This window comes from Anser anser (assembly GCF_964211835.1).
Source record: "Anser anser genome assembly, chromosome: 5".
NCBI lineage: Eukaryota > Metazoa > Chordata > Aves > Anseriformes > Anatidae > Anser > Anser anser.
In genome coordinates, this window is record NC_139725.1 from 51855044 (window position 1) to 51881317 (window position 26274).

General features: G+C 39.6%; 1 protein-coding gene across 5 annotated transcripts in view; it reads right to left on the minus strand.

The window, feature by feature from the left end:
• The window catches only part of SYNE3 (spectrin repeat containing nuclear envelope family member 3), a 65132-nt gene that overhangs the window by 17534 nt on the left and 21324 nt on the right, over positions 1-26274 (minus strand). For all 5 annotated transcript variants that reach the window (XM_083838124.1, XM_083838126.1, XM_083838127.1 and 2 more), the window contains exons 2-17: positions 25889-26046; positions 23009-23181; positions 22244-22553; positions 17509-17670; positions 16375-16719; positions 15029-15165; positions 12877-13024; positions 11930-12112; positions 11522-11665; positions 10581-10715; positions 9447-9608; positions 8577-8740; positions 7521-7644; positions 7187-7342; positions 6431-6580; positions 5040-5078 (exon numbers count right to left, since the gene is read on the minus strand). In XM_083838124.1, the coding sequence (XP_083694250.1) occupies positions 5040-5078; positions 6431-6580; positions 7187-7342; positions 7521-7644; positions 8577-8740; positions 9447-9608; positions 10581-10715; positions 11522-11665; positions 11930-12112; positions 12877-13024; positions 15029-15165; positions 16375-16719; positions 17509-17670; positions 22244-22553; positions 23009-23181; positions 25889-26032 (2676 nt within the window). In that variant the 5' untranslated portion in view covers positions 26033-26046. The remainder of the gene's footprint in view (positions 1-5039; positions 5079-6430; positions 6581-7186; positions 7343-7520; positions 7645-8576; positions 8741-9446; positions 9609-10580; positions 10716-11521; positions 11666-11929; positions 12113-12876; positions 13025-15028; positions 15166-16374; positions 16720-17508; positions 17671-22243; positions 22554-23008; positions 23182-25888; positions 26047-26274) is intronic.

Sequence of the window (26274 nt, forward strand, 5' to 3'; positions counted from 1 at the left end):
TCTATTTGTATCTATACAGAATACATATAGTCAGTTTTAATTCTGATGTATTAAGATGTTAGAAAATGGTGAAGAGTAATTCATCTTTACTAGACGATGAATACTTTAATCATGATTTGTGTCAAGTAAATCATGAAAGGAAAATGGAATAATTAAAACCACAAATATACCACTAGCTTAAATACACTCATAAGCAACATGATTTATCCAAACATACTTAAGCAATTTTTTACTACTTTTGGAAGAAGAGTCTTAGGCAGCTAGTAAACTGGATTACGTTTTTGTTATGCCTGAAAGTTTAATATTAGACATCAGTATCCTGCATTTATACAGGAAGGTAGATAAGGAAAACAACTCCCAGTTTCCAACTTCCACTCAGCCTTGCAATATGAAATTAATTAAATTTGGCATAGAAAGAATAAAAACTGAAATAAAGACAACATTTTTCTGAAGCTGTAGAAGAGTTACTAAGGTCAGACATTGGTCTATCCCATCAACAATGCATGTTTCCAGCCGCTTTACCAGTGACTTCCCTCAGTTCAAGATTAAATTTACCTGAAATTTCAGTCATCGTGCATAGTTTGAATATTATTTGTATTCTATTTAAATCACTTTAAAATGTGATTGTTTGTTTTAAAAAGCCACTAAACTTATACAATGAGATATTATTATATTTTTTCTTACTGTGCTTTTCACAGTAGTTTAAAAATATTTTTTGTGTGTCTAGTGGAAATTGGTTTTATTCTGCTGTTGTCAATAAATCTCTCCCTTGATACCTTTGAATTAGTAAGTAAAATTATATCCACTGAGAAACATCATTCTAAGATATCTGCTCAGTGAAAATCTGCAAATACTTCACAAAGTGGTAGAATAATTGAAGGACACATCTTTTTAACAAAGAAGGGGCCAACCACATATTCACCCACGTTACTGTCAACAGAAGATGAGAACTAGGCGTCCTGGGAAGCAAAATGTCTTCTCCACCTTGCACCACCACCTCTTTAGAGGGAGAGCATCAGCAAGGCACAGAAGTAGAAGAACCAGGCAAGAGACAAACAAGGAGTCCCTGTTTTCTAGCATTTGTGAAAGTCTGCAATGTGGATTGTTGAAAAACCCAGACCCTACAGAAATAAGTGCAGCCAGGCAGGCAGTCTCAGTTGCAGTAACCTGAAGGGAAGGTAGTGGACCTGTTGGAGAAGGAAGGTGACGATGCTGTCTGGCCAGCATACTGAGCAGCAGGTCAGAATTAGGAAGAGGAACGGTCAGGATTTTTCAGCTTTTTTTTTTTTAATTATTATTATTTTTATTTTTTTCCTTATCCCTAAGAAGTTTCCTTTCTGAGCAAACACCACTGCTGAGTGATGTTACTCCAACTGGAATTGTTATTAATCTGAATGGTGAGATGCTCTTCTCCCTGTGTTTGGGCCATATTATAATTCCTACAGCAGGCAGGCACAGCTGTATAGACACAGTGATGGAAAAAATATGGGCCATTTCTTCAGAGAACAAGAAAGCAAAGTGTCACAGCAAAACATCAGATCCTGACTGACAAACTGGGCTCTAGCTCTTGGCTCCCCCCACAGCCCTGAATTTGAAGCATTTTGGCTTCATCTTGGCTGACACCTAACCTTTTTTGCTCAGCACGAAAACATTTGCTTAGTCAAAAGAGATAAGAAAAGCTGAGGAAAAGATACATTTTACCAAGTCTTTTCCATTTTACTATTAATGTACCTGCACAGAAGATTTCAAGTGATTAAAACCCAGCAGGACTACAGGAAAGTAAACAGTCCACATACTTTCAATAGAAAGGCACCATTAACACAAGCATGTACATATGATGCTGAGCATTTTTGTAATATGAGTTTCTGCCTTGAAGAATTCCTGTCGTACCTGCACTTGGACGGAGCAGAACGCATTACTGTTTTCTTCCTGACAAGCTGTGGCAAGCTCTTGCTTTGCACAGTTTCCTGAATGGCTGCATTAATTTGATTGACTCCAGATCAATGGTGTTTCTAAATAAGATTAAATTACAGGCTCCTTCTGTCCATGTGTTATAGGAGATTATTCTTAGCAGAATCTCAAAGGAAGCAATTAGCTGACCACTGATGTAATGAATTCTAATTATTTTGTTTGTACAAACAATAAAGCCAGAATCATTTTGTGTAGCAAGGAAGTGTAATTACTCTGAGCACTTGAGAAAATAAATCAAGCAGTGCTGCCTAGACCTGTAAATAATGAGCTTTTGACTTCCTATTTTTGTTAAGAATGTCCGTGGAATATTTTCAGTTAACTCAGAGCCAACCTTTGAATGTAACATTTATCATAGCTATTATTGAGCATTTGCTTGATTACGTCCTTGAATGTGCTAGGTGCCCTGCAGAAATATCCATCTACATTGCCCTGTCACTGGCACCTGCTAAAAATTCACTACAGCCAGTGCAATTTCCTGCAACTGTTTTTTGTTAATCAACAAGAAGCTGCTCACATCCCAGTCATTAGGCCACGCTGTTCCTTAAGGGCACCGGTGGCTAGGGGCACGTCCTCAGCGAAGGATGAATGATCAGAAAAAAGCTCATTAATAAACATGGAGTAGGCTCTATTCTGGCCAACACTTTGCCACGCAGGCTAGAAAACGAATAAAACCAGAGGGCAATGCAATGAGACTGGCTGCCCCTGGGTCTTCCCATTTTCCAGGTTGATCTGTTTCTGCTGCAAAATATTCATATCTCAGACTTGGAAGACAAGCAGAGCCACCGGGGACCTCATGTTGTAGAAGCAGAGATCAGTCCAAAATACCAGAAAATTTGGCACCTCCCATTGCATGCCAACTCACTGGATATTTCAAGTACAGTGAAGCAGCCCCCAACCAGGTGTCCTTTCTGCAGATACTAACTCCTGAGATCAGCCACTCTGAGTGGTTTCCTTCATCACAGATTTGAAAGGATAGTCAAAACATACAAAAATATTTTACCTTATCTTTCTTTCATTTTTCACACTTTAAGTGTTACATCTGATTTTAAAATAAACTGCAAAGCTCCCAATTCTGCAATTGGTTTGCTTTTCCTCTTCTCTCAGCCTGAACAGTGATGCATCCACAAGGGATCAACGTTATCTTCTGGTTCTCCTAAATGGTGTTCAACCACGTTATGTCAAAGCAGGCTCACATCCTGATAAGAGCCTTAGCCTGAGTGAAAGAGACACCTCTGCTTACGGCACTTGGATTCTGATTGTAGACACAGTTTAAATCCAGAATGAATGCTCTGAAATCTGCAGAATCCCACTGAAGTGATTAAGGTGTAAGTTACAACAACATTTGTACTGGCTGGGGGAAAACTGCACATAACGTTGGTGCAATGGGAGCCATTTCCTTTGCGCTTATGCGTTATTTCAGTTCTACAATCCTTCTCACCCCGAGCTGTTTCTCTTTGTGTTCAGTAGCTATTAAAAACTCAGAGAATGCTTTTTTGTGCTCTTGCTGTAGGCCTAATTGAAAAATGTTTGCTGTCTGCCATTATGTTATTTCAGTATCCTTGAAAATTAACAGAAGACTTCAGTCTCTTTTAGAGAGGTTGAGGAACAAATACCTCCTACCCCAAGGCAGGTGGGAAAGATGAATTACAAAACAACATCTAATTGCTCAGTGAAGATGGGCTGATGTCCAAAGGGATTTTTTGTTTGTTTGCTCATTTGCTTTGGTTTGTTATTGTTTTTGTTTGTTTGTTTGTTACTTTTTTTTTTTCCTCACTCCACTCCTCTCCAGACAACTCTAGCCACCTGAATCATATGAAAGCAGAGAATTCCTTGGTCAGTCTTCTGGACTGTCCCTTTAGGCCTCCTCTAGGGGAAGGCAACACTACTAAATGTTCCCTCTACACCGAGTATTAAAATGTCACATTGTTTTTCCAACCTGCAAAATTCTGTCAACTTTTACTGCATCACCAACAGTACTAAACAATTAATGCTGAGCCAGGCAGGCAAGACTGGAAAGTCTTCGGGGGTTTTCAGGAAGGCTGAACTGTAGACAAAACTACTCAGGTGATGTGTGAAAACTACCAGGAATAAGTCACTGTTTCACTGGGGAAAAACATGGGAGTTGCTTCTCCACATTTGAGCACCAAAGGAATATCTCTGAATGAAGAAATCTTGACTTCTCACCATACTAGAGCTGCACTGTATTGCACTTTAAATATTGGTCTTTTCAAAAGAGGTGTTGCAACAGGAGAAATCAAGGGCTTGGTTTAGTTTAAGATGATTATGTGATTATGTTCATGCAACACTTTATTCATCCAATTTACCTTGTGTTGGGCAAATAGAGCCTTATTCTATTCCTTCTGAAAACACAGTGAAAGTGAGATAACAGTGCAAAGTAGAAGCTAACTCTCTGTAAACTGAGCAAGGTCTGACATAGAGGAAGGACTGTTCAGCACTGTCCAGCTCAACAGAAACACTCCCTGACTTATGAAAAGTGGATCAGAAAAGCTTCTTAGGTTAAGTAAGAAGCTGGCAGTATTTTGTTTTCTTTAAGCTTGTCCTTATCATCTGCTGTGCTGCTTCTGTTTCTTATGTCATCACTTCCAAAAGAAACTCTTCACAGGAGGAATTTTGCTGCTTAGAGTAAGGATTTAGTCTAATAACATTAGGCAAATCTCTTTACTTTCTGTTTTTCTTGCATTAGTAAGAAAGTCAGCTCAATGATCCAAAGTAATTTTTCTGAAGTGTCTAAAAGAATCAGAAGTCCCATTTTCAAGGTTATTTAGTCACTTGGTCCCTAAATCCTTTGGAGAGAGATATTAAGTGTTCCTTAGTATCTTTTGAAAAATGAATTAAGTTCATATAGCATAGCATATAGGAGATGGACTCTATGGATAAAGGAAAAAATAAAAAATAAAAAAAAAAGAGAAAACTTCCTTTTTTTAAGAGACATTCCTGAAATTATTTGATTATTAAGAATCTTGCAAAAAAATAAGTTAAAATTATTATCTGTGAAATGTCTGATAAAATATATTTTTTTTTAGTTTAATGATAAGAAACTCTCATACCTTTCTGGATCTGTCTGGTTCTTCCAAAGATCTCATACTCTGTTAAAAAAAAAAAAAAAAGGAAAAAAAAAAGTGTGAACTTAAGATCCCAGTGGAGCCTATAAATGAGTATTCACCTTACACGGGATGTTTCTTTAAATTCATGGTCATCTGGATAGAGTGAACCAGCAGGTGATTTTTTTTTTAATGACCTTTTTAACACATATTAGGCAGAAAGCTAAAATGCTTTCAGGTTCTTGACTATTTGAATCAGATGAAATGCTCTCCTACCAATAAGTTTGATTTTACTGACACCTATTGACTATACTTATACTTACATGAGGGTTTGTTCAAAAAAAGCATTACACATTATAATCAGTGGCAATGAATTCTAAGAAATATGCTTTTGATTAACAGAGGTCATGAATACCTTCTGTGAACTTTAAAGGATTTTTGTTTTAAATAATTTCTGGATTTGAAACCAAGGTTTCCTGAAGCAGAAAATTTGCTGGGGTTTCAATTTTTTCAGGTGTTCACGTTCTGTATAGAAAGTGCCAAATGCACAACTGGAAAGTCAAGTACTCTGATGAAGGTATTTTGAACAGACAATGTTAAGTTAGAAAAAACACTTAATAATTATGTATGTTTATGCTAAGAACATGGGAATACCTTTAGTATGACTCACAATATCTTACATATTGGGATGAATTTTGCCATCCTTAGTATGTCTTAAATGTAATAACTCTATAAAGTCTTTAAACATTTGGTTCACACATTAAAATATACTGCATTTGTCCTTTAAAAATACCTGTCCTTATCCCATTCTACATCCTTAGCTCATGAAGACAGTTTCAAAAGGGACATAGATAGGACAAGGTCCTCCTGTGCATTGTTACTTTCTGAGTTAGTTCAGTCAGTGGCTATTCTGATCACCGTCTTCTAGTAGGAGAGATGCAAATAATGAACAGTAAATATATTCTTACCACAGGAACTGTTCAAAAAATAATTCAAGAGAACACGCTGCATAGAGAAAGGGCAAAAATGCTAGAAATCCATTTGCCCAGAACAAGGTATATAACCAAAATACTCACATGCAAAAACCTCACCATCCCCAATTGTGTGCATTTTTGACAATGGCCAATTACTGTTCTGTTTGGAACCTTCCACTTTAAGAAATATTCTGAGCATTGCTTATAAAGTGAAAAAAACTAGTGCGCAACTTTTATTTTAATACAAGAAGGTTCATGCTTATGTTTATAAATACATAGCTATATTTGTTCTGTCTTTTATGGCATTTACTAAGGAAGGTTTTAATTAAGCACACATAAGTGTACAGCTGAATTGGAACTAGCAATTTGCAGCAAACTGAATGAGCAAAGGCAGAGATCAGCAAATTGAGTGCTGTCACCTACCGGCAAACTCATGTACTCTTTCAGTTGAGATTTGTAAAGCATCCATCGGTAACGCAGGTCCTCCAGACCTTCAGAGTCGCCAATGGCAGGATAAAGATGAAGAAGGTCCTCAAAGTGACGCTGACCATCAGGCACACGAGCCTGCAGTTCCTGCAGGCAAAGACAAAGTTACACCAGTAACTCGGAATTCAAGAAGATCTTACTTTTTAAATCTAACACTTTAAAAACCAGTGGTACTAAATCAAACTACTGGGTATTCTGGAACAGCATGTTTATTTCTATCCTTGTTTTTTTTTTTTGTTTGTTTGTTTGTTTTGTTTTGTTTGTTTGTTTTGGCTTGAATTAATGGTCCACTCATCTGCAGGACCCCTGCAGCTTTGGATATTTTTGTTTCATTTCTTACAGCATGTTTTGTTAGTTCATTCAAACAAATTTAAAACAGTAATGTCAAATACCAAACCCTGATTTTAAATCAGCTTCTTTTAATGAACATCTTTGCTGTACCACGCTAGAAATGTTCAGTCCAACATCTACAGGCCAGGCTGCTCCTTTCCCTTCTACCACTTTGGCTCTGGCAGATCTTTCTTATTAAGAGCAAAATACTTGTCCTAAAGTCCTGAGCTTACTAGTTTCTCTGTAACACTGGAGTCTCCTAACGCAGGAAGCGTAAGTTTTTTTGTTTGTTTGTTTGTTTTTCATTTTTTTAAGATTCTTTATGGAGATGCTTTTATTTCAATCTCTGTCTGGAAAACTAACCTCCAGTTTGCTATGGCGTGCCTTGATTTTCTCTGTGGAAGATGAAGTCGTAGCAAGAATTTTGGACAGTTTGTCGTTTTCTCCTTGTAACCACTCTTCAAAGTCATATAGGAGGTTAAGGGGGCTACTTGTATTTTGTCCTTTTCTTATCCTCTCCTAGGTTACAGAACAACAGCAACAAAAAAAATCCATTACTGTTAAGTCAGATGTTTCTTCTGAAGGCCTGATTGCAAGATCTCAACCTCCAAGCTTATAACCCGTAGTATCAAATGAAGCCAATGAAATTGTTCTTGTGAAACTGATAATAAAGGCAGACTCAAACTCCCCCTCTCACCTGCTTATGGTTGGGATCTAAAAGATGGAATGCAGGTCCAGAGATGTGTCTGCTGTCCACAAATGCTATTTTCTTCTTCTTCTTATCAGCCACTGGTCTATTTAACTGCCACCTTTTGAGAAGACTTGAAAACACAAAATCAAATGTATCAGTGCAGTGAGACATCTAACAGTGAGATGCACACATTTTGACTGGGGTATGGGGGACGTCTCTAGTGAAATAACACTATTACAATTTATTAATATTACAGTTATTTCCAACATCTTTTTAACAAAATAAGATAGGATTGTCTCAAAGCAGCACCAGTCCTCTAGTTCTAAATTTTCATTTGAGTGTTTTGTTTTCCTTCACTGGGTGGAGTGAGTGTCCAAAAAATATACTTCCTTGACAATACATCTCCCAGTCTGGAAACAGCAAGAAGTAAAATTAGGCCTTCCTCAATTTAGGTCATTTTTATGCTTATCCTGTCACTACGTATGAATACACACACACACTCACAAGTAGCACAGTATTAAATTTTAATACGGACTAACAGGCCTGAACAGCAGTTTGACATTGCACCGTGAGGGCAAAATAAATAAGTCCACATTTGCCAGCTAAGGGAGGGCTTTAGCTCTGCTTGGACTCCTGCAGGTTTGCAAAAGTCACAAGCTGTCACAGACATAGCCTCCTTTGAGGTATCTCTGGACCAGACAGCAAAGAGAATGGGCAGGTGAGGAACAACAGCAGAAATCACCCAGTCTATGTCCTATTTCCTTGGACATGGACTGCTGGACAAGGGTGAGCCGGACCCTAAGGAGGCACTGCCTGCTCCAAGCATGAAAAAAGGCAGCTTCAGAGACTACTCTGGTCCTTGGATTTTCTAAAATGATTTTCTTCAAAGTTGTGATTTCCAACTTACAAACAGTGAAATAAAATCTTATCCTGCTTCCCAGCACTGTGACATAGTTGTTCACTTTTACAGCACAGAGCATAAGGCACCAAGTATTTCTGGTCATACAGCAGTGAGGAGCAGACCCTTGAAGGGACTTGAGGAAAACATACACGAACACTTACCCAGTTGCCATTTCTTTCAGTGATCTCCAAGACTCCTTCAGCTGATCCAGCTCAGCCTGGACATAGGCGGTCTCCTCTGGGGAAGACTTCTCCATGACCAGCTGGCCATGAGCTTCTACAAGGTGCAGCTGGATCTCCTTATCTGGAAACTCTGCTAGCCATCTCTGAAACGCACAGCCCTTACAGTTACTTCTAGGTATCCTGGGTAAAGCAGAGGCTATGTCAGACTGAAGGCCATGTTCAGTCCAGGACTATGCTGGTTCTGTTGGCACTAGCTAGAACATACCTAGCGGGAAAAAAGATATTCTGAGGATTCTTGCAAAAAGCCAACATAAGTCAAAGAGCTGATGGCAAAACTTAAAGGGCCTAAGCTGTCAGTGCATCCCTTCTGTAGACTTCCCTTGAGATATTTTAGTTTCCCATATGAAGATAAAGGCTGCCAGCTAAGGTAAGCTGGCAGAGTGAGTCTAGCATGCAAAATACTGCTACATAGGGAAAAAAAAAAAAAAAAAGCAACTGTGGAATTGCTTGGTTCAACACAGTATAAGGATAGGTAACACGGTAATGTTCAATGTATTGATGCATACATACAGACAAAGATAGGTATAACATTTCAAAACCACTAGTCCTTTGATAAAAATTTATCCATTTCTACAGTTGTCTATTTCTCACTGTTCTTGTCTTGTACCTAGTTCCATCTCCCACAGCACGGGGCAAAGCAGGGAGGCAGCAGCAGCAAAAGTTATCTCAGGAAGAACAAACATCACCACTCTCCTCAGCTTAGAGCCCCTGGCTATAAAACCCCTTCTCATAATGCCTGAATATTACTTATTCACTTTGCAGCATCTTACACTAAAATGCCTTTCTCACCTCGAGGTCTGCCATCCTGCTCTCAGTGATCTGCTTTCCATCAGCACCTTGGTAGGAGCTGATCTTCTCTGTGGTTGCTGTGATCCACTGCTCGAGGTCAGAGAGTTTGTCATTAAATGCCCAGTGCTTCTGAACATGCTCTTCAGTCTGCTGGATCATCATCTGCAAATGATAAAAATATGTCAGCAATAGAACACAGACAAAAAGCACTTTTACTGCTAGATCTAATGCTGTGAGTGCTAACACAGAATCTCATGGGCAGAAAGGACACAAACAGCTGTTAACGAGACACAAAAAGCTTTTAGTATCAGTTACGTAGCAGACACCTAAAAGCTCGTGCAGACCTGAATTCAACCACATGGGGGCATTAAGCACTAGCATAGCTCCTTTTTTTTCAGCTGAAACAGAATAAAGGATATGATTTTTTTTTATACCTCAATCATTATTAAATACATCTTTTACTATTTGAAACAGAAATGACTGTATATACATTTTTTTTCTTTTTCCCTCAAAAGTCCAGTTCAATGATAAATGAAATATTCAGATTGAAACTAAAATTCAACAGTGCATATTAGGGTAACACTTTATTACACGTAATTTTACGGTGCTCTGCATAACTAAGGTCATTTCATAAGCTCTTCTGAGACTGTTTTGAAAGGTCGTTTTATAACTACATTTACAAGCTACAGAAAGTCTCAGGTCAAAACTAGTACTTGTGAAAGGGCAACACTTATCAACTTTCAGGTCACAAAGCTACACAAGAAAAAACAGTTGGTTTAGTACTACAGCTCTGTCTAGGAATCCATGAACAAGTCCAAGCACCTCCATGATAATGTAACTATCAGATCTATTTGTCAGAAATCTCAGACCCGCTCCAGAAATAATTTATCTATATAAAAAAATACACGTGGAAGGTAGTCTGTGCCGAAGGGAAATTACATTACAGATAACCAGAGAATCCTAGAAGGGTTATCAAAGTCATAAGAATGTAGTGCTTTCTTCACCTGAAATGAAAATATCTGTCTTTCATAGCTTATAATCTCATATGCTCAAAGATTTTATGTATTTATTTCTTTATTTTAAATGGGGCAACTGGTAACTCCTCCTGCAACCAAAAACTCTTCTGTACGTTACCTCCAGTGATCTCTTCAGGGCCTGAGCATCAGATAAAAGTTGATTCATTTCATGCCTGTGTGTCGTGTTTGACTGAACCAGCTTCTCTACCTCTTCCATTTGAATTGCAAGCTCTGCCAGGTCATCTTGGATCATCTGCAGTGGAAAAGACAGACTGTGTAAAGGCTATGTGCTAGATGTGGTGTGGCCCTTTACCAAACATTCACTAAAGGAAATTTCAGTTGAGAGTGTGAAGGAACAAAAAACAAAAACAAAAAAAGGCATTAAGAAAATTGTTTGTTTGATGTCTAGAAGTAAATAGTTCTGAAAGAAATGGTTGGATGTTCTTACATGTCGCCTCTTGATAACAAAGACAACAAGATGCTGGGAAGCTGCCAGAGGACACATAATACAATCAGGTAAGTACTGACAACTTTACAGTCACCAAAGGTGAAATGGCATAGTATATCTGAATCACCATAGGTCACCACGGCCAAAAGGAAGATTGATGCTCCCTCTCTTTTCCCTTTCAACTCTTCTGTCCCCTTTCCCAGCTATCTAGTCCCACTGACCATGCTGGACCCTTTGCTGAACCAGTTCAAAACATTAAACAGATGGAAAATTATAATATTTTTTCCAATGGTTATTATTTTCCCTATCTTAGCCAGCTGAATTAGCACTTGGTGTAAATCGGGCAAGTGTCAAAGCTGTGAGAAGGTAAACAGCAGGAAGAAGTGATGTGAAGGGAGGTGAGACAATGAAAACTCCCTGTTTATGAAGGGAGTTAGATTGGTTCAGTTTATCTTAGTTTCATTCTCAGTGGTTAGCAGCAGGATACATTCTCTTTGGTGAAAAAAATTGCTCAATTTAGGGGAAACAGTCCTGAATTTCTAACACTAATAAAACATGACCAGGAGCACTATTAACTGAGGATATCATGGTCAAGCATTGCTGTAAAGTACCTGGAGTCTCTGGAGTTGTGTCTTTTTACCCAAGAGGTTTGTCTGTGGTTCATTCTCCAGATCTAATTTGGCTTTGATGGCAGATAATTTCTTCTGCAATGGTGCAAAACCAGCATCGAAGTCCTTATGTTGCGATATCAAATTCTAGGAGGAGAAAGAAGAAAAAAAATCAGCGTTCAGTGTACATCCCTTGGCATTATCTTTGTTAATGTCCATTTCATACTTAGAACAAATCCTATGCCACACTATGCAACAGGCCATAAATTTATTTGAATATTTGATTAGCCTAGGAAAATAGATTGGGCATAACTGGTTCATACTAAATTTATTTCTATAAAGCTGACTTAGTAAAAAATTGATCATCATCTTTGTCACAGGCAAAGTCTGCATATGGGCTTTGAAGCTCACCTGGAGTTTGCTTTTGGTTTGTAACAGACTTTTGTGTAGTATTTCTCTCTCCTTTGAAGCTTCAGCTACTTCTGCTAGGAAAGATTTAGCTTTTTCCTCACCAAGGATATTGTTTAGCAAATCTTTCTTCAGCTGTAATGTCATCAACTTTTCTTTGAACTGGGAGCTTTCAGCTAGAGCAACCTAAAGGAAAAACAATTTTTCCAGTGGAATCATAATAAACAAACAAAAAAATAATAACATAACTGTATTATTCTCACACAAGTCACACAACCAAAGCAGTATGACAAATTCAGGTAAAAACAGCATGCTGGGCCGACAAGGGGTAACAGAAGGTACCTGGACAGTGCCCAGTTAAAGGAAAAGTCTTCCTGATAATGTTAGAAGCACCAGGGCTGCATCCATTTTGTGAACAGAAATAGAGGAAAGCTGAACTATGGAAAGAGTTGTCTGTGCAGAGGAGAGGCCTAAACAACCAACAGAAAGGACAGCTTGAATGCTCATCCCAAGGGTAAACTCCATCCCTGTTCACAGACACATCTATTCTGGAGATTACAGGGATGACAAAGTAACAAACGCACCTTTCCGGGTGCATGCAGAAATCATGCATTTTAATCCCACAACTACATTACTACATGCTCATTACAGAGTCCACAGACTTCCTGTCCAGGGAGATTTGGGTTAAGGCTAAACAGTATTATCAACATTGTTAAAGATACCTAGCACTTCAGTCTATTCAGTTGACAACTCCAATTAACCAGGGAAGGGCAGAAAGTAAGACATTTCGCTACAGCTCGAGTTGAACTCGGTGCTGTGGGGTTTCATATCATACAGGAAAGACCCTTCCAGCTGCTGCTGGTTGGCAGCTGTACACAGGCAGCTGCTGGCATAGCTTGGACAAACACATACCAAGTATCAGTTTCCGAATTTAGTAACAGGTTTACTACCTCAATCTGAGCCAGCAATGGCTCTGGAGACTTCAGGAGCATCTGGACGGAAGGCTTCCATTGTTCAAAATCTTGCAGGGGATTTTGGAAAAGTTTCCTCAGTTGAGTTTCCGTGTCGGTACTCATTTTAGATGTCTTCCCTCTAACACTGCAAGGATAAAGTGCCAAAAAAAAAAAATTACAAAGAAATCCAAGTCCAAATATCCCATTCATCAAGGCATGAATTAACACAGTCTTTGGGTGTAAACCATAAGCAACACAAAAGCCTCAGCCTTTTTTACTGCCTGAGCCTGGTGTTACATACTGACAGCTGTTCTGTCAATCAGAAAGGTCTGACAAAACTTCATTTAGATGCCCCAAGACACATTTTTCTTTTGTACAACTGTGTATTAGGAACTACTTTGTGTTTTTAGCAGTCAGTCATTTCTCCTTGTATGCCATCTTTCTTGGCTGATATCAACAGCATGATTTACCAAATTATATTACCAGAGCAGTCTCATTGACTTTTTGGAGGAACAAGCCAAGAGTATCTAGAATTTAACTGCAGTTGTCTGTAGTTTTACATATAAAAATTGTATTAAGAAAACTGTGATCACCCTAACTTACTTATAACAAAAGGAAAATAAATAATCATTTTTTGTCTTCAGATCTAGATTTTTAAAATTTTGCAGAACCACATTTGCAGAATCTCTTGTATTTATATACATTTATATATATGATTCTGGAAAAATATAAATATATATATATGTATACACATACCTACCTACCTCTGTGTGCGTGTATGTGCGTATATATATAAAACTAAATCGGCACACATTTATTTAGTATCCAGGCTTCTCTTACAAAGGCTTATCCAAGATACAGCTGAGTAACAAGGCCTAGCAGAGACACACCCCATGCAGCTGCCTCCTGTTTTTCTAAGCTTTCCTGACTTCCCAGTTTTCTGAGTCCTGTTTGACATGGCAGAATGCAGCCCAAACTGCGTGTGCATATGGGAACCATATCCCGAGAATTCACGGGATAAGTAGTCAAGAACAATGCCACAGGCTTCCAAGGTAATCATGATTAATTCTGCCTGTCCATAAAATCAGAGAGAATAATCTTACTCGTGTCACCGGGACGTCACAAAGCTAAACAAAGACAAGTTTGCAGAAGCTGAAAGCTCCGCAAAAGGAAAGCACTGACATTACATGTCCCTTGCCATTTGCTCTGCTGCCCCTGCCAGGCTCAGCGTGAAGCTGCCAGACTTTGCGAAGAAGCTTTGGAAAGAAGCTGGAGAAAGAGCAGCTGCCATTTTCTACTCAGACGCAAGTTCTGCTTTCTCTGCTTTTTTTTTTGACATCATCTACTTGCTAGTTTTTAAACTGAAATCCTTTTCCATAACCCTCCCAGCTAGGCAGCATACTCTGCACTGGACAGAGGAAAATAAGCTTGTATACATTTAAAAAATACCACGAAACGACAAAAACTGACCTTTCTTTTCCCTCAAAAAAATGATCCTTTCTTCTAGTTTGCAAAATTTGCTGCAGCTTCTTTACTTCCTGATTCCAGGCAGCCTGGAAACGGAAACACTGAAGTCTAGGGAGAGGCTAAACTTTCAGAGTTTCCAAACCAAGGCAAGTTGAAAACAGGAATCATGCATGCATGCAGCCAGGAGAAGGGGAATAAACTCTGCCAAGTAATTGCTAAGGCCGATGAGTCATCACAGCAGACTCAAAAAGGAAGGGCCATAATTCTTCTGAACCGTTTACTACTACAGCTCCTGTCCTGATTTTCTAGTTGCTGTCATGAAAGGCAAGCAAAGTACATGAATTATTATTATACAAGACTAAGAAGATCAAATTAGCTGCCAACAATCTAATTTTCTTCGAACCGTATACAACATCAATGACACAAGATCACTGCCTGAAAACTTCCAGAAACCTACAACTCCTAGCAAATGGCTAAAATTACAGGCTTACTGAAATGTGGAGGCAGATGTAATTAGGAAAAAAAGAAAAAAGAAAAAAGAAAAAAAAAGGAAAAAAAAAAACACTTTTTTTCCACCTGTCACCTACAATTATATGGCTTCTTTCTTTTTTACTAGGCTCCTCTCAATCCCTTCAATGCCTGAGAGATTGCTCCCCCCCTCCAGAGTCAGACTTCTCTCTACCTTTGATAGTCCCGTATGGCAGAGACAACACTCTCAGCGTGTGGCTGCACATCTTGGGAAAACTGTAGCAGATCCTTAAGCTGAGCCTTCAGCCTCTCAATCTTCGACTCTTCTGCAGCCAGAACTGCTCTTGTTGCCTTAATCACAAAAATAACAAACATGTCACACCATATGTACTGTCTGGAACATGAAATGAAGTGCTAAGGCTGCCTCTCAAGGTATTCACATTGCTAACCAAAACTCCCCCTTCTGATGCCTTTATTCCTGGCTGTAATGAATATGAAATTTGATAAAGTAAAAAATATTCTCAGGAACTGTTTTGTTCCTGCAGGTGCTCTCTGCTCTCCTCACTCTCTGCCGCACTGCCTACCCTCTGGGATCTGATCTGCAGGGTTTGCTGTTTGAACAGTGAATCACAGCTAGACCCAGTTTCAGTTCACTGATTGCACTATATAACAAGATGCATATCTGGAATAATCTTAACCACCTCTGTTTGCAGGAACAGATCTTTCTGAAACATCCATAAGTATAGAGCTTAATTCTATGCTGATGTAAGGAAACTAAAACAACAACAAAAATGTAGCTGTAATTGGATCAAACTGATCTGTATTTAGTGGATTTTTTTTTTTTACGTGTAATTTTCCCCATCTAGTCCTGCTGACTTCTAGACATATGAATAGCTACGGAAAGTATTTTGGAAAGAGATGATAAATGCAAAACCAACCTTTCAAGAGGAAATGACTGGTAAAGATTCTTATGTACTTTATGTGCAAATAACTTTTTGCACTCCTTTTTCCAACAGATTGATTTTGCTGTAAATACTGGATTATTACAAATGTAGGATTTCTTTTAAAAAATAGATGTGTTTGATGGTAGGGGAATACATGCACCCACCTTACACAGATGAAGGATATAACATAAAAATTGCCTTCCAAAAACCCCCAAAGTATGTGTACTTGTAGGGACACATTTGTATGTATATGAACGAATGTATATATTTGTATATGCAGTGAGGCATTATTTTTCCTACTTCTTTATAAGTAGAGCAAATTGTGTTGTTTGTTCTGTATTGTTCTCCTTTTGCATATTTTCCCTATGAACTCAAAATGCAAAACTCCAAATCATCTTCCAGTCCTCCTCCCCACTGTGAAGAGTGAGATAAAGGTTAGAGTAGTTGATTCCATGGTTGGTATTCACACTTTTGTCAGTCTGTTTCATATACACTACTACTCTTTCCTTATCACCTGTAAACAATGGCACAGGCAGCTGGATGTGACTATGTGTGTTCAATCTATGACTGCATTTGATACCTTCTGTTGTTAAGCATTCGAAGGACAGCAACTTACATTGCATTTTCTCCACTGAGCTACAAACTCATCTTCAGTCTTTTCCCTTTCCCCAGTGTTCAGGTCATTTTCTAGTTTCTGTAGGTCTCTTCTGAATTCCTGGATATCTGCTTCTAATTGTCTGGCTTGGGACTTGTAGGCACTTTCTGACTGTTGGATCTTGAGCAATATTTCCTCCTCCTCACTGCTCAGCAGTTTCAACTTCTCCAAGGCTTTTTTCAGCTCTTCGAGTTCATCCTTCATTCTCTCAGCTCCCAATGGGGAGGTATTCTGAATCACCTCTGCACATTGATTTTCAAGGTGCTTCCATTTCTTCCCACCACTCTTGATGGCTTTGGTAATTTCCTGCAGAAAGAAGTTACATAAACATTAGCTGTAGGAATTGGAAACTAGGGAAAAGGTAAAAACAGTAGGAAAACTAGACCACTTCTCCTAGTTGTACATATTTTCTTCTTCACTTCTTATTTCAAGTTTGGTATGCTTTTTTTCAAGTGACCAGAAGCCCGGGTTGGTCATCTGACTGCCTTCTGAGTAATACTACCTGCCATAATTCTGAAAATATTGGCTTGATTTTCAGAAATGCTTGTCATCTGAGGTCCCTGATGGAGAAAACAGGAGCTGCAGGCAAAAAAATCTATGAGATTTAAAGCTGAACAGTTTAAGCCGTGGTATTAAAATATTAAAAACTGTTCTCAAAACTGTTGTTTTTATCACCAGCTCTAAACGCTCAAGACCTGTGTGCCCTCAGGCTCTATTTGGAACATATTTACCAAATATAATTTCACTTAAAAGTTTAAAAGGGCAAGCTGCTCAAAGAATCACATAATTGTGGAAGAGCTGGCTTTAAGGAAAACAAAACAAAACAACAAACACGACCACAAAACAAAAAACAAACAAACAAACAAACAAACAAAAAAAAAAAAAACAGCCTGCAACTCCTGATACCATCAGGAGAACCATATATACTAATGATTTTCAGACCTGCAATAACTCTTCACCAACATTACAACAACTACCACCTTATTTTGTTTGTGTAATTCTATTCTTAAGTACATCCTTGTGGTTTGAGAAACATATAAAGGTATGGAGAACACACAGTCCTGCTTCATTGTCAGAATTATTTCATTTAAGGACCTTCAGTGCCTTTAGCTTGTCCTCTGCTGAAGACTTGGTTGCTTCCCCAATGCAGCAGTTTAATCTTTCTGTCACACCATTCAGCCACGATTGAAACTGGTTGACGTTAGTGCTGTACCGCTCGTGCTCGTTGGTTATCTTTTCAAGCAGTTTCACTCTACTCTGTAACAAGAGACATCAGAAGCAGTGAGGACGGTGCTTATCTGGCTCTTTTTCCTTTAAACTGTAACGCAGAATTTATAAACAAGAGCCCCTTTCCATGAACCCTGATAGCACTTGGCCTGCAGAGGAATTCATGGTTCATCTCAAAAAGCAGGACACGAGGGTGCATAAAGGCTTGTCCCAGTTGTCCTGCAGGGTCTCAGTGCCTTGTCCCCCCGCAGACAAACTGCAAGGTCTTCTCTGGTGATCTCCTAGCCTCCCCTTTCCAAAACTTCCGATTCTCTCATTAGAAAAAGAGAAGAGACAGAAGTCCATTTCTGGTTTGGACTTTGGGGGACAAGCAGAAATGATCCTCATGCCAGTTAAAAATAAAGTTGAGCACACAACACATTAACTTTATTGATCTGTCAAAATGAGAATAAGAGAAATTGTGCTATAGGCACACAAATTATTTCAGTGATCGTTATTTAAACAGGCTGCAAAGAAAGTGTCCATCACCTTCAAAATAATCCTAGAAATCATGTAGCCCAGGAATATAATAATATAATATAATATAACAATATTATTTATTTATTTATTTATTTATTTATTTTCCCCCACTGTTTGCAGATCACAAACCATGCTCTGGTGCTAGTGCAGAGCCTGGAAGAAAAATTAAGTCTATGGGAAGCAGGCTTGATTTTCTCCATGTATCCAGAAAACAATAATCCCCGAACTTAGCGGGGCCTGCACTTCAGGAGTTGCTCCCCACTGATCCAGCCTGGCACCACTCACAGGGCAGAATCACATCGCTCAGTCTATCCTTCCTTGTCAGCTGAGGTTTTGTGTTTGCCGAAGGATATTTTACATGAATCATAAGCAATCTTGTTCTGTTGTTTCACTAATATAATATCCAACCAAGTACTATTTCCTACAAATCAGATTGATTTTTTCTTGCCCTTCAGCAGTTGGCGTGAAACGCAATTGTGTTACGCTATGGGGAAAAAAAAAGCCCTCTGTGGAATACACTTGGTGCTTGTAGCAGCACCCTTGACAGGCTGTGCTGTCATTGACAGTAGGGTGAGTTTCATTTTGTGTAATACGGAATTCGGAGTGGTGGTCCCACTGGGCCTTCGCCCTTAACCTTGGGACAGGTTATGGCCACGGCGCAGCACCAAGCTGCCACTCTGCAGGTGGCAGCACAGCTCTCTCTTTTCCACGCTGACTTCTCACCTCTGCTGACTTATGCAAGCACAGGTGTGGGTGACAGACCAAAAAGCAGAATTATGACTACAGACTTCTGTGGCTGAGATGTATCCAGCAAAACTCTGCACCCGTTTGCTGTGTCCCCTTGCCTTGATTCTCAAGTCTGCAGAGGTGCATGGAGGTTAAACTTTGGCCTGAGTTAGGCACCTGAGGAGTGCAATCGTTATAGTGGTGTGTTGGGTCCAAACATCAAACTGAAGTACGTGAGCCCAAGTTTATTGTTTCCAGGGAATTAGGCTAATGTAGATAGAAGCCCCAAAGGGAATGAACCAGAATAACAAAGCAGAGCTATTATTAAACTCAAAGGCCTGGTGATAACATATAGAGGGTTAAAAGGGAAGTAGAAATGACCCACCCTGGCATAGGCTATTCAGTCAAAACAAAGAAGTGCACGGTCCATAAGGAAGAGATGACACATACGTGGACAGACTGTGCTAGCTGTCAAGCAAAAGGCTAACAAAAACTGGCTGAGGTCCCCCTACCAAGATGTTAGGCAGGGAAATAATGGGGAAAATGATGGGAAAACTAACATCACTTGCTTCTGTTAGATTAGCTGTTTGGGGAGTAGGGCAGCGTTAAACTCCATCTCCACATACTTGGTTAACGTGAGGAGATATATTCAGCAAGGACTTGGCCCTGGAAAGAATGAGAGCATGGCAGGAAGAGAATGGGTCCACCATGGGCTGCAAGAGGAAGAAATGTGTCTGGGCAGGATCCGCTCAGCCCTGGGTATTCACAGAGGGTGGACGGAGCCATAGGAAACACTTTCCCCTAAGGTCCCCTTACAGCCAGCAAAGGCAACCAAGCCTCCTCTGGAAGGCAATTTAGAGCATATAAAGGAAGTTCCTGGTCTAAATCCCTCTCCCAAACTGAGTACAGAAAGCTCCTGTAGCCTCTCCTGCTGCTTTCAGTCTTAGTAGCTCTGAGGTACAAGAGAGCTGGCATTATAAATATCTAGGCTTGAGTTAAAAGAGACAACATGGATAAAAAGCAGTGTGTTCAGACATATTTGATATATTTGACTAACTACCTTTTCTTATCATCTTCAGTCATAATTTATGCTAAATCCCACAACCATCTACATCTGCATATTGATATTTTATCGGGCAAGGGAAAGCACTTAGGGAATGGCTGCCATATCTAAAAATATCCCTGTTGATTAATTAAAAGAAAATGATGACGTTCTAAAATTTGGAAATAAGGGCACATGTTAACACTACAAGGAGGAAAAAAAAAAATGTTTACTCATACCAGAGAAGCAAAGCAATGTCACAAGAAAACCATTAAACTGTTTAATAATCTCTGTCCAAGAGCTTGTATTCGATAGGGCTGGACAACTGCACGAGATCTAAAAATGCTCTTCAACACAAATGTAATCTACAGATCCCAGGATTCCTCCTGTGGCAGGCAGCTCAGGCATTCAGCTGGCATCTGCAATTCACATTTAGCCTGGCCTCTCATCATGTGAGGGGCTGAAACAATCCCCTTACAACTCCTGCATCTCTTTCATTCATTCCTCTCTCCTGGTGGAAGAGGTGGCAGGGCTTCCTTAACTATTGTTCTGCTTTCCAACGTGCCTTTAATCTTGGCATTACCTAATGAACTCCACATTTACCTCAGCTGCAAAATCCGAGTCTTCCCAACCCCTTTCTTTATTTCATACCTCCTGAAAGGGATTTTTAGCTGGATTTTCTCACCCCATCTTTCTGTGAAATGTGGTATTTGTAACCAATGCCAAAGAAAAGCTTTTTTCTGGCTGGAGACATAAAAACATATTTTATGTACTGTGAGACACTTCCTGATCTCATTTACACCAGCATGTTTCCAAGTCAGTCAGAGAAATTACACTATGTAAAACCAGTCTCAGAGAGGTCACATTCAGGCTTTGAGTACTCAAATCACTTGTTTGAAAGAACAGCCTTATTAAAATGTCTAATGACTGTCTCCTGCTTCCAAGCCAAACACAAATCTTGGTTAGGAGGGACTGAATGAGAATTTTAAATGGCAATCTAGATAGAGAACACCTGAATTCCAAGAAACCTTCTTATTCATAAAACCAATTGCCTCATAATGAAGAGACAGACTTTTAAATATAAATAATCAACATTGAGTTGCAAGTCTGTTGGTGGTTTTACAGCCTCTCTGCAGCAGCTGCAGATACAAAATTTCTTAATACTCTGTTTTCTAGAGAGACTTGCCAGCTGTTTTTTATTTTTTCTTTTTTTTTTCCTGTTTTTAATTTTTTAAACAGAAAAAGTATCTATAGAGCAAGCAGAGTAAATGGTGTGAGCACCCCAATGTTGTTCTTCCAGAGTGATCCAAAACTAACCTTTGTTACAACAGCACCCAGGGAGGGATAGCGTACATTGCTCCAGCTCTGGGCTGTGTTGTGATGTGGGAACAAATAGAAGGCAATACTATGTCAGGGCCAGATAGAGCAAATGAGATGGAAATTATCTGTATTTGCATCACTTAAATCCAGCCCATGGGTTTGTTGGAAGCAACTATGAGGCGCAAATTAGATTTTAAGAAGCTCTATATGCTATATGAGTTTATATTTCAAATATTCTTTTGAGTATTTCTATTGATATGAGTTAGGAAGCAACTGAACTCTTCTGTCCACGTGCAAGTCTCTGCCCCTTAGCCGTGCCACATGGTCCAATCCTGTCTTTATCCTAGTTTCTTTACCCAGGAACAGGGTCAAAGGAAATCACTGGCACTGAAAGATGAATTACAGCATCTTATACCAGCCTAATAACTGGTTAAGCTGGAAGATTAGCATCAAGCACAAATTAGTATTTGTGTTTAGTGGAGCTCAGATCCTGGGACTGGCCAGCTGAGTTCAGTGTCGGGCTGCAGCTGACTCCATCTCAGTGCTTCCCAGTTCTACAGGTAGAGAGTGCAGCTCTGGATCTGAAACCAATTCAACAACCACCAACTAGTGCTCAAGCTCGTGATATTCCCTGGCCCTGTGAATGCATACTTTGTACCAGGCAAAAAGATCAGTGATGCCCCAAAAATGCCCCAAGAGATGAGGAGCAATTCAAACTTTACATAAACCTAAACCAGTGTTGACCAGATCACAGCAAGCAGCTTACAATCACTTTACAACAACATACTATAAGGTACAGCATGAGAGCATCCCAATTAACAGCTTATTTTGGGACATGATGACTGTTACAACCAGCCCACTGACTAAAACAAAAGGGATCCTCAGCTCTGCTTCTTTTTGCAGTCCTATCAGGTAAGCCCACCAGTCAAGAAACAGATAGTAAATGATACTGCATATTGATGAAATCTGAACACCTCCCGTTGTTAATAGGTGTACCTGAGCTTCTTCCCTGATTCCTTCATATTCCACCCTCATTTTCTTCTGAACATCCTCATCAACGCTGGGATCACCTATCCTGTTGAACAAGGAAGCAGCTTCTTCCAGCAGCCTCTCCAGCAAGACTGACTGATTTAAGACATCATTCAGCAGAACCTGAGCGTGGCTCAGCTGCCACTGCTTCTCCTTTAAGCCAAGCTGCAACTCAATGTCAGGCTCCAAGGTCACCCTCATGTTGTGAATCCATGCGTAAAACTCATCCTGGGCTTTCAGGTACTCACTCCAGTGCAGCCAGACCCATTCAATGCGGCTGTTGGGGAGAGCAAGAGAGATGAGTTAAATGAAATCATGGTGGGACCAGTGGAAACTGGCAAGCTCAAAAGGCATTCAAAGAAAAAATGCTGAGAGCCTTGTCCTTTAAGATGTTCTGATTTCAGAAGGTCACAATTTACTTTCCAGGTCCTCCCTACTCCGTGGGGAAATATCCTGTACAAGGAAGGTATCTATGCCTGGCAAAATTCATTGTCCAAGTCCGTGAGATGGGCTGGCTATGAAGGGAGAGTGAGCTGAGTTTCCACTAACTCTCTCCCCACTACTTCCCTCCAAACCCCCAAATGCTCGTGGATTAGCAGCGATTAGGATTAGCAGTGACTGCTACCTGCAATCCAGGCAGAAGACAGGGGCAGAATCACTTTACAAAAGCACTGGATGAAATAACTTGCTTCAACCCAAAAAGCAGCCTTGTGCAGAGTACACTCGTCTTACCTGTGACAGTGAGTGATGTATATGGCTGTCTCTTCCCACAAGGCTTTAATGTGTCTCAATTTAGATAATACTTCACGCTTCTTATCCTCACTGATGCTACGAAGAGCAGCATCTGCCTTCACAAGAATCAAGTCGATTTTCAAGCTGCCTTCTGGTTCCAGAGCACATATTTTCTGTGAGAAAAACAAATGAGACTGAAAATTTGAAAAGAAAGCAAGCATAATTGATGAAATTTAACTTTTGCTTTTTCTAGGAATCCTATAGTCCCTGCTGCAAAGTTTTTCCTGAGTGGAAAGTAAGAAATTTTCTTCAGATTTGTTTTTTCTTAACCATCCTAAAGGACTGAATTGAATTGAAAACCATGTAGGAATTGAAAAACATTTTGTTAGCTAAAAAGTAGCAATCTCCACATCTCCATTCTAAGCTGTACTATAAGACATCATGAAGTGTATTCAAAAGGCCTCCTATTGCAAATAAAGGTTGGCTCAGAAAACAAACCAAGAGAAGCTAACTAGTGGAATTTCCTGTCTGCTGCCAAATTTTGCTTTGACCCTAAATTGCTAAGTTATGAATTGCTGAAAAAATGTATCTTGTACAAATCAGAAAGCCAAGAATTGAAAGTTAAGCCATCTAATCTGAAACAAACTCTCTTTCTTTACCTGAACACAGAAAATTAGCACAACTTGTGTACAATATTGCAGAATAACTATGTCCAAACTTGGATGCCAGCTTTTAGCACTATTTTATCCAATCCTCTGATACCATTGGATTGGCTTTTCCTGCTGTTCTTCCACAAACTCCTGGCACGCTGCAGGCTCTCCAGTTTGAAGGAGAAGGCTTCTGTTTTGAAAATATGGAGAGGTTCAAACTTAGCAGCTACTTTTGGAAAGATAAGGCCATGGGATTTGTTCAAAGGAAAAAAAAATAAACCAAGTCAGTTATTGCAAAGGTGAGACCAAATCACAGGCCTTTGAACTTCCAGTCTCACATTCTGGGAAAAGACTGCTCTTCTTGCATGACCATGGCACATCTGCATGTTACTTACGAGCAGGTGTTTCAACCAACCATGTGATTAAAATAATCCAAGAAAGCAGGTCAAAGGGTAGGCTAGGAAAAGAAAATAAAAGCCACATCTCTCACCCAACAGGAAAAATTTAGAGGAAAGCTGTGTTCAAAGCCTGACATTTTTCCAGCACTTGAAGTGAAAGCAAACAACAGCCAGAGAGAAAGCAGTGGCTGTACAGGCATTTTTCAAATCTGTTTAAATGATTGCTATCGTTGGCTGACATTTTCATTAATAAATTAACCGAAAGTAAACCACAGGAAGGAAGCATGAAAAAAAAAATGCAAGCCAGATGCAAAAAAGGAACTGAAAAATGATGACAGGATTTAAAAACAGCCAATAGGTGAAGCGGTGAGCACATTGTGAGGAGACAGGCAAGCCAAGCCCACCAGGAAGGCAGGATGAGAGAGCAGGAGGTGGCTAACGTACACACAAAGAGAGAATAGACACTTGTTTGTCTTTAGAATGACGAGTTTCTGAAGTCTGAATTAACATAACTTGATTTTGTGCAGGTTACAAACTTCCAAATCACACAGAAGTCAACAGGATTCAGTTCAGCCATATTAAATCACCACAAACGTCTAAGCCTTACATCTCTGCCATGACTGCACCCCCTTTGCCAGACTACCACTCTCCTTACTCAAGTTCCTGTGCTTCCCACATATTCCTGGAGACTGTAGGTGTCAGTTTCCCAGACAAAAGGAAAGAATGAAAATTATTTAAAGGCAGAAATAAATCCATAGCCCATGAGGAAATACTTCAGATTCTCATGACTGACATATAAATCTAGCCATCATCCATCACTCCATGAAGAGTCTCTAAATTAGGCCAGAGGCAAGATCCAGCCTTCAGTGAGCCACAGTTAGGGAAAAAGACCAACGACATTGCTATGCCATTGCGTAAAGTATCTCGCTCTCTGTGTAAGCCTGCAAGGTTTCCTTAGAGCTGTTAAACTTCAGAAGAGGCTGTCCAAACATTAGTAGATACAAAACCAAATACTGTTGGGTAAATAACGATGGAAAAGATTTGGCTGATTGATTTAAAGAACAGACTAGTTAGAATTGAAGGTAATGCAAGTACAAAAATAGTTTCAGTGTTAATCACAGAAATGCCACCACTCCCTCTAATCATGAATGCTATTGATGGGACAAACAGGAGCGTTTCATTTTTTGAGATTATAAGAACAAGATAACATCTAATGAAACTGAAGTTAATGAATGCAAAATCACAGTAAGAGAGCTGGCACAATCTGCAATGGGATCTCTGTGAGGGAGTTATACAAGAGATTAAGCCAGAACAGAAAAAATGAAAACATTTGCCTTTTCATTAGATGGATTATGAAGGGGAGCTGTAAAGCCTCTTATTACCAGGTCTTATGGAAAAGGACAAGTAGATTACTCTGGAACAGCCATTACTAGGACACCTGCAATCTTTCTCTACCAGTGTTAGAGTCCTGGAGGAGATGGGACACTGATATCATCCAATTCTCCTGTATGATACCTGACTTTTGCAAGCAGCCACTCAGTCGTCTTTTCAGCATGCACACAGAAGTGCACAGACATTTTAACCTGCCAAACCTGCCGCTCATCTTCTGAAATAATCTGAAAAGCTTGGAAGCCTGTGATAACAGATTGCTCTCCTCTTTTTCTACAACGTCTGTAAACATTTTGCAGATGGAAAATAAGAAGCCTGTCCACACAGGAACGATGTTCCATCAGCCATGGGTAGCTGAGAGTTCCTTAACAGAAAACTCCAGAGCTCACAGCGATAATTGCAACTGTTAGCATCTCTGACCCATTACATCACTCTTCCCTTACCTCTGTCTCTCTTAGTCTGGCTTCTAGGGCAGATCGAGGTCCCTTGGTGTTGTCATTGATCCTCAGTCTCTCTTGGATGGCCTTCATCCAAGCTTCTGCATTCTCCACGCTACTGTCAAATTCATCCTGTAGCTGCTGAGTCATTGCATTCGAAGAAACTGAAAGGGTAAGAAGCAGGAAAGTTATAAGTTTTTAGGTTAAAATCTAAACAGGATTGCATTTAAGGGAATCTAAGGAAGCAAGGAGGGAAAGCTAATGATCATGTGGCTTTCCTTTTTAATAATAATACAAAAAATTCACCCATATAGCAGTATCGTGATTCAGTACAGCACAAAGACGACATTTGCACTGCAACTTCCCCAAATGAAAATCTACCAGGAAACAAA